This window comes from Anopheles marshallii, chromosome 3 (genome assembly GCF_943734725.1).
Source record: "Anopheles marshallii chromosome 3, idAnoMarsDA_429_01, whole genome shotgun sequence".
Lineage (NCBI taxonomy): Eukaryota > Metazoa > Arthropoda > Insecta > Diptera > Culicidae > Anopheles > Anopheles marshallii.
In genome coordinates, this window is record NC_071327.1 from 20,574,781 (window position 1) to 20,587,906 (window position 13,126).

The following is a 13,126-nucleotide window of genomic DNA, read 5'->3' on the forward strand; positions in this document are numbered from 1 at the left end:
TAGCCCCTTAGCTATATAATAAGACCCGGCCGCATCTGTGTGCAGCTGGTTTCGATTTAGACGCATTTAAATTTTCCGCCTAGGGAATTGACAACCCAATCCGTCGCTCCGTTGCACGGAATATGTTTGTTTATCTCAACGTCTGCTCAACTATATTTATCCATTTTTTTTTTTTTGTATGCGAGTATACACACAACCGTAATCAATATCTAGTCTAAATTGAGTGTGCTAGCTACGGACACATATGGCTTCATGAAAATCTTCATACCCGTGTATCGTATTTGAAATGGACAATGTAGTATCTGAAAATCCGTATAACACAAACCGATAAACCGACGGACGGGCAGCACGTCTAAAATCCGATTGTTTCTCCTTTGATGGAGATTAAAAGATAGTTTGTCTGGTCTCGCTGTATCCGCGTATACACCCAAGAGAGGAGCTATCAATACGATCTTCAATAACCGATAAAACAAATTAAACAAATAAAACAATGTGATCAACATTCTATTAATAACCTCAAAAACAAAAAAAGCAATTCATTTTTTAGTAATTGTTCGTTTTACTATATTTTCCGTAAACAGTTGTTTAAATATTTTAAGTTGACCGTTCTCGTTCGTTTCTGTCGTTTGATCAACATCAGGTTGGAATGGATGTGTGGTGCTAAGGAACTGCCGCCCGCTGTTTGTAAGTTTCACTTCCGTTCAGCGATTAGGCCATCGGCCTACTCAACACTGTTCGACCGCAGGTGCAATGCAGGAGCTTACGGCCATCAGGGATACATCGCGGAAGATGGACTGTTTGTGGCTCAGTGTTCGGCTTTGTTTGTGTTCCTGCTGGTCAATCACGAGACAGGGGTCACTTTTGCGCTTCCGCGGCGGTTGTTGTTGCTGTTGGTACTGGTAGCTGCTATCCATGGTTGGGATTGATACGTCGGAACCGGTGGAACGATTGTTGCTGCTGGACAGTTCGGACGACGACAGGCGCTCCGTATCCGTTACAAACTCTGGTGCTGGTGAAACGGTTGGAGATAGCGTCTTGTTGGTGCGCTTCTTGTACGGACCACGTTGTTTACGCTGAGGCTTGCTGTTAATTGTGCCGTCGATCGGTTTCTTTGCCTGTCCCTTGGCGAGTGATTTTTGGAGCAGTTCAGCCTGCTGGTTCAGAAGGTACAGGGCAGGAGTTAGTTGATAATCCAGTTGCTGCTGTTGGGCGTACTGTTGCACTGACTGGTCGTGACCGTACGAATACGGGTTGTAGAACATAGCCGCCGCTTCCGGTGGATAGTAACCCATGATACCGGCAATCATTTGCTGCTGTTGCTTCTGAGCCTGTTGCTGTTGTTGGTATTGCTGCTGCTGCTGCTGGTAGTAGTACTGCTGTTGATGATCTGCACCACCATAACCGACACCGTAAGAACTGGCGTTGAACGTTTGATTATACATTGTATCCGTGGTGCTTGGTTAGTTTTTTATACAGCGATACGAAAGCTCGTTCAAGATGCACGATGTGTGTACTGCACTGTCTGCGACGACTGCTCTGACTGAAATGTACTGAGAGAGATCGTTGTACGATCGCTTTATACCAATATTACAGGTAAGAGCATCAAGAAAAGGACACGCATTCAGGAAATCACGCACTACGAAGAGTAGAGGGAAAGAAACGCAATGTGCGTGCGTTACGTTTAATGTTACCTACACTTGTGCGATCCTTTTGGTGGTGGAGGTAGATCATGTTCGCGTTACCTGTGGCGATCTTCCCATTATGTGCGTACCTGTAATTTCGACTGGTATAAGTATTTTACTATTCCTTACAAAGGTATATGCGGTATGGCTACCAACACTTCGTGTTGAATTTTAATTATAACTTTATTATTTATTTTTTCATTTCCGATGAAACGTTCTCGTTTTCGCAAGATCACGTGTGAACGTTTTTGGTGAGCTTAAATTGTGTGTGTGTAGTAGTGAATAAAAATGTTAAAATGAATATTATTTTATAATAATACTTCTTCATTGGAATGGTTCAAAGTAACATAAAAGAGTTTGTGTTTCCTTCCTTTACCCTTAGTTTGGTTTTCATTCGTCGCCTTCGAATGTGCCACCGATATCTTCGGTGTCCATCGAGTAGGACACATTTGTCTTTCAATTTACTCGGACCGCCCATCATTTCAGCAATTTAAGGCTGAATCGGTACAAAAAGTGTACAGTTTTTTTCCGTTAAACCATAAAACGGATTGTTTCTACGTGCGTTAGTGAAGCTTAACTAGCACATTCCAGGGGGGCGTATACCTCTCCCACGGATCTTTGTTATCCATCCCACAATTTCTTTTGCTACTTTAAGATCGCGAAAGCATGCAGCTTCCTTCAGTAAAGCACCGGAGTACTTTGGAACGGCAGGTAGCGTCGATGGGATTTCCTGAAGGATAGATAAAGGTAAAAATCCTCCACCGGTGGTTGAATTTTACCTAGAATACGTTCGTCTCGTCTATTGGGCGGTCTACTCTGTCCCCTTCCAAAGTACTGCTGTGTACCCGTCGGTTCTCTACCGGTCATTCTCTTGAAGCGAATTCGACCGTGTTATCCTTTTGGTTTAAAGAGTTAATTTTTCATGTAAACATTGGCCGCAAGATCCCAAATCTTGAGACGGAGATTGATGGGCGGACCGGTACCTGTGTCCATAGCCGCACTGACACACACACTTACTAACAGATTTTCGGATAATCGTGCGATCGTCGTTGCACGGGAGCACATTAAGCCAAAAGCTTTACGCATCTTTTCATCATCTCTGTATTGCTTTAGGTGCCTCGGAAGGCGAAGGTAATATACAGTGTTTCGTTTGCGGATCGCACCGAACAAAGAAAAAGTCAATTTCACGAGCACTGCCCCCTTTTTTCGGAATGGTTGTATGGAATATGTATCTGTATGCTGGCGCAGCAGGACCATTAGCAGGAGTAGTTCCTCTCGGTGTTTCACATTTATTGACCAGAGCGCACTAAACAAATATAACATTAGTAAAGGGACAAAAGAAAAAGCGTTCGACAAATTTATCGATTGTATAAGGTATAGGCCGATTTTAATCATTCGGAATCATTCCAAGTAGGCTACGTGTATTGTCCCGATTCATCGTTGCGGTAACTTAGCAAACACTGGATGTACTGGAATGCGCTCGTCCTTCGATAGCTCATACGCACAAGTTCGACTGTTTGCATATGAAGCAATGCTTCACTAATGCTCCTTTAAGAAGAAGTAAGAAGTAATTCTTACGACACACTGTTCTCTAGCAGTGCAATATATATTTTAACATTTACGTAATTTGTTTCGAGAGATTAAATTAGACCGATCTTTTAATCAAGAAAAGCTTATTCGAATAAATAATTCGTTGAGGAGAATCATGTAAAGTTGAGAATCTCTGCTTTGGATATAATTTTGAAATTATTTCTATATCAAGTAATAATCCTTTCATTCGTGGTTGAAAACAGCTACTTCACACGTTCGAACTTCTTCATAGTAGCAGAATGGATACATAAACATGTTCCAGCATGTTTCGTGCACCCGTGGCATCTTCGTTATTATAACGCGACCGAGATTAGTACGTCGACGGCAAACACGAGCTTTGTGCCATCAATTCCACACTTCGGAATATGGAGAACCGTCGTCTTCCAAGTTGGCCACCAATTCCTGGAGGACTGCCGACAAAACGAAGCGCACTCGATACAACAGCTTCCTGCGAGCACCCGGGAACACAGCAATTGTGCGGTGGCGAAAGACGCGTCACCCTCTGCCCCGTGACAACATTCGGCGCCACAAATCCCATCATCATCGGCTGGCGTCTCCAGATATGTCGAGGATCGTACGATGGCAAGGTGCTGCTGCTGTGTGCCACCGGTGGCTCAAACAGCGTCTTCAGCTTCTGACTAATTAGATTGGTTAGATCGAGCTGATACAATCCATTGGGACCGTTCCCAGGTTGATTCTGTACTGGAGCTTCCTGCTGGATACGTTTGCGTTTGTTGGATGGCTTTTTGCTCACTTTTTGCGTTTTGGTGCACACTTTACGCACTTTCGCGGTAGGGTTCTTCTCGCGTACAGGTTTGACGCTCTTTTGGACACTGTTGGGCTGCTGTTCAACAAAGGTCACTGATTCCGGTGGAATCTGTTGTACGGTAAGATCGATCACTGTCGGAACGTGGTGTGCAGTTGATTTTTTACGCATCTTGAAACGCGTGCGTTCTTTGCCGTTGATTTTCGAAGACTGCTCGATAGGTGACACCCATCAGAACATACACCAACCAAAAATAACGTGTGGTTACTAGATGAGCTTCGGTTTTCATCACCAACACTGGTGCAACGCTCAAACATGTAGCGCCGAATCAATGTACCTTTTGTTATGACAGTAGAATAATAGCAGCCGGTTTAGCACAAATTCTGAGTATTCGAACGAATCCGTTCAAACCCGTACGGTGACACCCACAGCAGCAGCAGACCAGCAGAAAGAGTAATGGATGTAGATGTCCATGTCCACTGTTCGCAGTGCTGCTAATTGTTAGCCACACAGAAAAATAAACGGATTATTGTACTTTATCCGAAACATCAGCGGAGCACGTTTTAACCAAAAAGATTGACAAAGACATTCTCTTCAAGTATATTTTGTCTATTTTATTAGTAATGTATTACAATACTACGTGCTATTAGTTTTTACATTTTAAAATCAGCACAATCGTCCCGTCGACGGATTGCATTAAGGAACAAACACTTCTTGTTGGTGTTCGGGTTCGTACCAGTCCCATACACACAAAAACACTCACTAGTGTGTCGTTATGCGTCCCTCTAATGCATCTACGGTAGTTGGCTTGAAGACCGGCGCCGATGGACATCCAGTTTGCCAGTAGCTTTGCGCCAAAAGCTCAACATGGCGAAAGATCGATTCGATACGCACCTTTCCCGTGGAAGGATCGAAGGAAGTTGTTGGTGGTGGGAGATGGTGTGGAGCGGCGGTAGTTTTCCGTTGGACGCCATTGTTAAGAACTTGATCAGTGTGAGTGTTGATAGTTGCGAACTTTCTTCGTTTGGGCAGATTTGTACCATTATGGGCATTGTTCGTGATGTCAATGAGAGGAGCCTCGGTGGTGTATGTGCGTTTGATCCCGCTCCGGTTGCTAGTAGCAATGCCCGGGTTTTGTCCGTAGCATACGCTGCTCGGTTGACAGGGTTGAGATTTGTACCAGTGTGTACTTTGATGCGTAACACCTGCAGAGGATTGATGTGGTGTTGCTGTGAAGTAGTTTCCTGTTTGGTTGTTGGTGTACCCGCTAAACTGTCTGTTCCAGCGCGTTGTTTGCTGTGCTGAGGAAGGTTCGTAGTTGCTGTAGTAGTTGCCTCCGGCGTGTTGCTGTTGCTGGTAAGTTGTGGTTGATCCGTAATAGGCACTATTTGTTGCATTTGTAGGCGGTTGCTGTTGTTGGTACTGTTGCGAAATGTTTGCCATGTTGCTGGACACGAATGTACGCAAAATTAGGAAGGAAGAATCGTTTGGAGTAGCTGTAACACTTAGGAACGTCAACGGTGGAATGATAACCCAATTTCCTTGACTCCTCGTTTATAAACAACGAAAGTAAGCTAAAGGTAACTTAATTACGCGTCCTACAGGATTAACAGTCTTCCTCGTTCTGAATTGCGTCGAGACAACGTTAGTGTAGACTTTTAAAGGGTTATTCCTTCTCCCTGCGGGTACGGGCAGAGGTACTCTTCCCCGTACCTGAATCGACACCCTCCGTCTAGTCCAGTCGCCAGTCCGATCGGTCAGTCTCGACCGGATCACACAGTCTGCCCAATAGTGTGGGTAGAAAAAAATAGATCTGATTTAAACGATTTCTTTAGATGCAGCTTTCCAGACTCATATTCCCGTAGGAGGGGTAATGCGTATCAGGGTAGCAATCTTTCGATCACGACACATTCTGCTTATCCTAAACCCTATCCCGGAGCTTGCTAAGCAGTTAATTCATAATTGTGTACGTAAAAACCCACTGTGTTGAACCACATTCGGTGAGTGGGATATTCCATGCATTCAAGGTACAAAGACCGAGCTTTAACGAAGCGAGAACACTATTAAATCCATTTTCCTTTGGTCTATTTGTCGCCAGCAGGGCGCGGCCACAATCCAATAGAAGGATTAACATATCCTTCCACAGGTTCACTTACGTTAAATGGTTCAGTGGAGTTTATTAGCTACCCTTGATTCAATATCAGCAGCTTGTGTTTTCTGAATGTTTTTTTTTGACTGCCAAAGGTGTTAAATTGTGTTTTTTACCGTAATCCTAACAGGAAGTGTTCTTGCTTCCCAAAGCATCCGGTGTTATCCTATCAAAACTTAGAACTGTTTATCTGAACATGCCTGACGTACCGGATGTGGGCTGTTTGGTGCAACGAGGAAGGGTTTTCCCTAACTGGTTTCCATTCATTATTTTGTTGCTTTGATTTTGATGCTTGGAAATCTCCAGTATACAACCAGTTTCATAACACATTAACATTAATGTACCCTAAAATCTTGGAAAAATGTGCGATTAACGATGAGTTCCGGCAATCCAAAACTTCTTGTCAGTTTCAAGGCTTTCCACGGAAGTTTTGAGTGTTTTTTTTTGTAATTTCCATAATAGTAATGTTCTATAAGTTAGCTAAGATACAGTGCAATCTTAGCTGGGAATGTCTTATAAACACGATGGTTGGGGCACGTGATGATGATTCTGAATTAATGTGCAAGGACTAAGAAGGTTCCGGATATCTTACCAGGCATGCAAGTTCTGATATAAGTTCTTAAGTAGATTTATGCTTACTTATAATTATTCCTTCCTCTTGAGGAATCTTTGAGTTGTTGGATAATCTGACTATTATAAGAGCCGTGGACAAAAATGTGACTCCTTCGTCATGTCACCATAGTAATGTCAGTTGATTGATTAGTCTCGTTTCCGTGACTGGAACGACTACCGCACAGACAACCGCCACTGATTCTAGACCTCGGGGACCCACATGCGGGATGCACATAATTTGGTTTGACTTCTGTCTGTCGTTCTGGTGGTCGCATCATCATTCGCGCTGCTCAATGGGTCACAACCGATCGGAGGTGTGTTACGTCACGTTGCATCAAATTGCCTGATCGCTTTTCCAAATTCGTAGTGTGTGGCACCAGATGGAAACCCAGGACCAATTTGTCTCAGCGGGTGTGCACAGTGTGTCGGTCAGTAACGTTTGCCCAATAAACTACGCACTCATGTTGTTTGTGTTTGCAACTTTGGTGGGTCTGGTAACTTAACAAGATTATAAAACCTCTATACCCCATTCCCGTGCACTGCCGCGATCGGATCACCGGCGACAGGTAGCCCATTTTAACCGACTCTTTAGGTTATTATTAGGTTTATGCACTCCCGCAGTTCTAATGTGGTCCCTTCCATATTGGTCAAGGTTTTCTCGTTTCTGCAGTCGTCGAATGATAATAATTCATCACAGGATTACCATCATCATCCAGGTCACCTAATTAAGTTGATTGCAGTAGCGACGGGTCCGGGCTTTTTGGCCTGGTTGTCCCTTCTGCCTCATTGGCCAAAGGTAACGCGTTTCTCTGGCCCGATGGGTTTTTGACCGTCTTCGGCCAGGATTTTCTCCGGCGGGCGTCACCGGTGGGTTTGTCAGTTCGAACGTAAACAGATCGTAAAACCATAAACCTTTATCGGCCCTCGGACGATTGTCCGGTATCCTGTGCTGTGGACACACAGGCTTCGGGCGACCGATTGTCGCATGTCTAACCTCGTTTGCAAACAGATCACCCGTCATCAGCAATCTGGATATTATTCGATGTGACTTAGCATAATCCCGATCATCTTACCTGCTGCACGATATGATGCCGAATCTTGAAAGATGTGAGTTCCTTTAGAAGTACCATTAAAAAAATGTTCCAAATATTTAAAAAATATATTGGCTATTATAGGGTGTGTGCTGTATACGATAAATTTCTTTCATCATGGAATTTTTCGCCTAGGCGCAGCCTTACCCTACCCGGTCAGCGTAAGTTACCCATCTGCTGGTTATGTTTTTTTGCGACCTTTTTTCTCTTGCACTTTATTTACGTTTGAAGAACCTTGGCCATTTTCCATTACCTTTTTCCCTTGTTTGATGGTTTTCGTAAACAATCTCCGCCCACCGAAGCGGTCTTCTTTTAGCAGAAAGATTGTCCATACTGGGAGAGGGTAATAGTAGATCATAGGTACCCATCGGCAGCAGTGATAAGTTTGGTACGGGCAACGCTTTACGCTTGTTTTCCCAATGCAGGTACACCTTCAGTACGCCGTTTTCCCTCAAGATAACCTCAAAACGAAGGACGGTAAAAAGACGAATCATAAAACACAAAAAAAGGATCACCAGTTTGCCGAAACGGGCCAGCTGACCGGGACACGATCAAAGCAAGCGTGTTTTATGGTTTGTTTACGGAATGCGTTAGCAAAAGTCCAATGGAAAGTAGGCGAAATCCTGGGCATATGTTGGTGGCGCTGGGTAGTGAAACGGTACTTTTTCAACAGTTTGGGCTTGCTGCTTTTTAACGGTAATGTTGCAAAATGGTCTTAAAGCGTCAGCTTTTTATGTCCCGACCCCGGTCGAGTGATATAAAATTCGCACCAACAAAAAAAAGGAAGATTAGGACATGTATTGTTATACAGTAAGTGGTAAAACCCTGATCCCAGTACCCCATGCGTGTGAGGTATTACTTTATTGATTCCCTCCAATCAGCGCCCAGAAGCAGCCCACAATGGTCGTACAAAAAGAAAGGTGTGCGTTTTGTAATAAAATATTACAAAGTCTAACGTGATAAAATTGCACTCTCGTTTCACGCTCCAAATCACCTCCATTAGAGCTTCGATTGCACGTAATCTCGATGCACCACATCGCGCCACCATTTTGGTCGTTCGAGTGCTTCCGGTGCTTGCATGATCGCCGATTCCATGTGCCGGTACACGTCACCATCGCTCATGCCGAGCGGTGAATTGATGATAAAGTCGGGTGGAGCAATAGCATCGACTATTGCGATCGCATTTTGCTTGATGTTCGGTAGTAGATCCAGTACGGCCTGCTGCAGCAAGGCCATTGCGTTTGGTTGGGTGGAGAAGTATCCACCTTGATAGAATACGCCGATGTGTCGTAGAATTGTTCCAGCACCGTACAACGAACCGAGCCGCTCGAGTGCCTGCCGTTCGGGACCTTCCTCAAGGTTGGACAGGAATTTACCAAATACGTACAGCAGCATACGCTAGAGAGACAACATGCATTATTAACATAAGCTTCTCCCCCAGATATTAGCTAGGTGGTACCTCTCCATAAGCGATAGAAAGTGTCCGCGCAAAGAACGATTGCACGTCATTTCGTGCCTCGAAGCTAGACTTGCCCTGTTGCTTTAAAGTTGACATTTTCTGGTACGATTCCTCCAATAAGTAGGCTACTAACCAATCCAGCGCTTCCAGTTGATCTATTCAAGATGAAAGAGAAGAACATCATCTCAATAACTTAGAACTCGTATTCGCGAAGAACACCACCTACTTGCAATTGAGCCCGCATCCGATGGACCTCTCCAACTAGCCTTTCGCCTACTGAGAGTTGCATATTGTGCTAGAAACTGTGCCGATCCCAGCGGCGATACCTCAGCAAACTTTTCGTAACCTTTTGCACGGACGCTCAGCAACCAGTTCGACGCCTGCTGGATCAGCACATTGTTTTCACCCTCGTACGTACAGTTCGGATCATTATTGCCCCGCAAATCACCGATGGTCGAAAGTTTCAGATAGCCGTGGCCACCGCACGCCTCCCGACACTCCTGCACACCGTCCCGGGCCGCCCACGTACACACGGGCTTGGCGGCGGACGACAGTGCGTGCACCTCCATCCCGGTCGCTCCAACGTTTTCTCCACCGAGCATCCTCAGCTGCATGTCACCGTACGCCTTTCCGAACCAGAGGTTAAACACGCGTATCACAGCGTTGTTGGCGAGATGCGGAAACAGACGGAACTGTTGCGATTGATACTCGAGCACGGGCCACTCGTCCTCACTGTCGTCCGGACCGAACTGCTTCCGGCTGGCCGAATAGCGCAACGCGATGGTTATCGCTTTCGTGAGGTAAACGTTGGCGATGCCACAAATACTGACGCGGCCACCGGAGAGAGCGCCGAGCGAGGCACCGAATCGTTTGGCCGGGTCTTTGAACGGCGACACGAACTCGCCCTGTTCGTTAACATCTCCGGTGCGGGCTAGGAGATTGTCGCGCGGAATACGATACTGGCGGAACATGACGAATCCATTGTCTACACCTTGTAGACCTGCCTTTGCACCGAGATCTCCGACGGTAACACCTGGGTAGGCTTGTAACGTGGCCGGATCACGGACTGGCACTACGAACGCGTTCAATCCATGATTTTTACCGTCGGCAGTGTACAGCTGAGCGTAGACGATGAGATGCGTGCAGGTTTTACCCAAATTTCCTATCCAACATTTCGCCGCCTCAAAATCGGGCGTGTGCAGAATGTACTCCCCGGCTGCCGGATCGTACGTTGCCGTCGTTCGCATACCCTTCGCATTAGTACCGTGAGCAATTTCCGTCAGCCCGAACGCACCCAAATATTCGCCCGTTTCATTGCGTTCAACGATCTCATCAAGACGACCGACGTCCAGTGTGCGTATGACCGACGGGAACATACCAAAACCGAGCGAGTACTTCACGGCCATGCTCGGTTCGTACGCAATCCATGCCTGATGGTAGATAGCGGCAAGATCGGGTCGCTCCAGGTAATCACTAAGCGTGAACATCTTCTCATTCTGCACCACGTACATCCGCTTCGTGGCTAGGTGACGTTCCTCGTCCATCGTTAGCATACGATTCGGGTGCGCAAACAGTGGATGTTTGCGTGCGAAAGCCCACACGCGATGCTGCAGTTCGAGCGATGTTTCATCATTGAAGGAAAGTTTTAATTTCCGCCAGTCGATATTCGCTTGCTTGCGGTACGTTGTCAATGGACCACGGGCCGGTAGATCGGGGAAGAAGGCCTTATTTTCCAACAATTTTCCCTGAGCAGAGGGGCTGAAATAACGGTTATCAATTATGTTAGAACACGTGCTTTTGAAATTCACTATAGCAACGAATGGAGAACGCCCTTTAAAAAAACATCGCATTGCTATGGTGCGATGTTAATGCTGACAGCTGAGCTCGAGGGGCGATTCGCCCCTTTTTTATGGTGTGCGTTTGTTCGACACTGTTTTGTAAACACAAGAACTTACCGTGCGATTGTATTGAAATCACCCATCTCTTGTGTGCTGTTATTGTTCTGCAACTGCTGCGAAAAGTGCCGCTGGTGTAGCTGTTTACGCTCAACTTTGATCGCTGGTGAAATAAACACAGAACAAGAACATAATTCACGGCGAAGGAAAACACCACAATAATGCGTCCACTTTGACGGTGTTCTGCTGCTGGCGCTGCTGTTGATGTTTCGACCTATGCTCTTATCATTTCCACCACCATAAAACACAGCACGATATCTTGTACCTATCGGTGCTAATCTTTTGCAAATCATCGAAAGACGAAATTCGACGCGACCACAAACAGGCACACGGTGGGTCTTGTTGATAACAAGATACCTCCGGCAAAAGGTCGCGAACGAGCAATTACACCGCGACGATACCTCCTCAACAGCGCACTACTACGCAATGAATGAGAGTGGCAAAGTGGATCGAGGGCGAATGAGATGTAAAACTGTACGCAATTTTACACCAGCACCACTACTAGGCCACACGAGCCAGTGTGCGTTAGTGCAGTTTACGCGCTCGGAGTTATGAACTGAGTGCGTAAGTCGGTGCACTTCGAACTCTGAACGTGAACATGGCTGTTTCGTTATTTCCCGTTTGTTGTTAATTTCACAACTTGAGCACATGTAACCAGAAGAAGCACCTTTTAAAGATACACCGGAAAGGACCCAGTTCTAAAAAGTTTTTCACAGTCCACACACTTATCATACGCGTTATTGCTACCTAATCTAATCCTAGGTAATACTTGCTTGCTAGAAAAGATTTTGGAAGTTTTGTATGCTAACTCCCCGAAAGGTTCAATACGTACTGCAGGCGGCGACTTACGAACGTACACTGAGTGCGATAGAGCTTTTAATTAATGCCTTACACCCTACCTTATGACGGGTCAAAGATTCACGCGGTGATTCTATGCGACGCTTGGTGCTAAAGGCGATAAAGGCGCTTACTAACGAACGGTTGGAATCGATTCAAGCTGCGATACGTTACAAACTTTCAAAAAATGTGTTTCTATCGCGTGTTGTGTTGGGGGATACGAAAGTCACTGATGTTTGTGTTATTCTAATATACTTAAATCTGTTTTATCAGCTCCCTTTTCTCGTTCGTTTAAATTTTCATCGTCGAGAGAGCAAACCCCTTCAGCTGAACGAAGCTGGGACTATATAGGGACTTATTTAGCTCACGTACGCCTCTGAGACATGGACTATGTCCAAAACTGACGAAACCCTCTTAACCGCGTTCGAGAGGAAGATACTCAGAAGGGTTTTTGGCCCCGTATAGGTAGAAGGACAATAGAGGAGCCGCTACAATGACGAGCTCTATGAGCCGAATGTCGAACTTACTGTCGTACAGCGGATAAGCGACTCGTCGGGCTCCGGTGGGCTGTTCACGTAATGAGAATGATAGGCCCCTGAAAGGACTACCCAGCCCGTAAAGTCCTTTCAGGTCGTCCACGTGGATAGAGGTGACGTGATGGAGTTTTGAAAGCAAAATCTACGAGAACGCCGACTAACTCCAGACTACAAAAATATATCCTGAAATAACTCAACGATGGTTCCTTCCGAGCAAGAGCGCACGATTGAACTAGGGCTCAGATGAACTATTGAAACACTACTTACTGCCATCGTAAAGGTGTACTGAAAAGTTATTTATTCTATATAAGCATAAAGGAGTGTGAAAGATTTGCTAATTACAACAGTACTAAAAACGCTACACCGACGATTCATTTCATACGCGTATCGCTGCTACCTAGCGCTAGCTAAATAACGTTTTATGCTCGTTCGTACACTTGCCCGAACTA

The 13,126-nt window shown here is 45.5% G+C and overlaps 2 protein-coding genes across 2 annotated transcripts; both read right to left on the bottom strand.

Moving 5' to 3' along the window:
- Window positions 1-725: 725 nt before the first annotated feature.
- On the bottom strand, window positions 726-1,307 carry LOC128712332 (uncharacterized). The gene has a single exon (XM_053807227.1). It carries the CDS (start codon window positions 1,305-1,307, stop codon window positions 726-728), a length of 582 nt encoding a protein of 193 aa, XP_053663202.1.
- Window positions 1,308-8,889: 7,582 nt separating this feature from the next.
- Window positions 8,890-11,597, bottom strand: LOC128713312 (peroxisomal acyl-coenzyme A oxidase 3). Its single transcript, XM_053808173.1, has 4 exons — window positions 11,305-11,597; window positions 9,576-11,107; window positions 9,350-9,504; window positions 8,890-9,288 (listed from the first exon to the last, which is right to left on the bottom strand). The coding sequence occupies exons 1-4, from the start codon at window positions 11,595-11,597 to the stop codon at window positions 8,890-8,892; spliced, it is 2,379 nt and encodes a 792-aa protein (XP_053664148.1).
- Window positions 11,598-13,126: the final 1,529 nt, after the last annotated feature.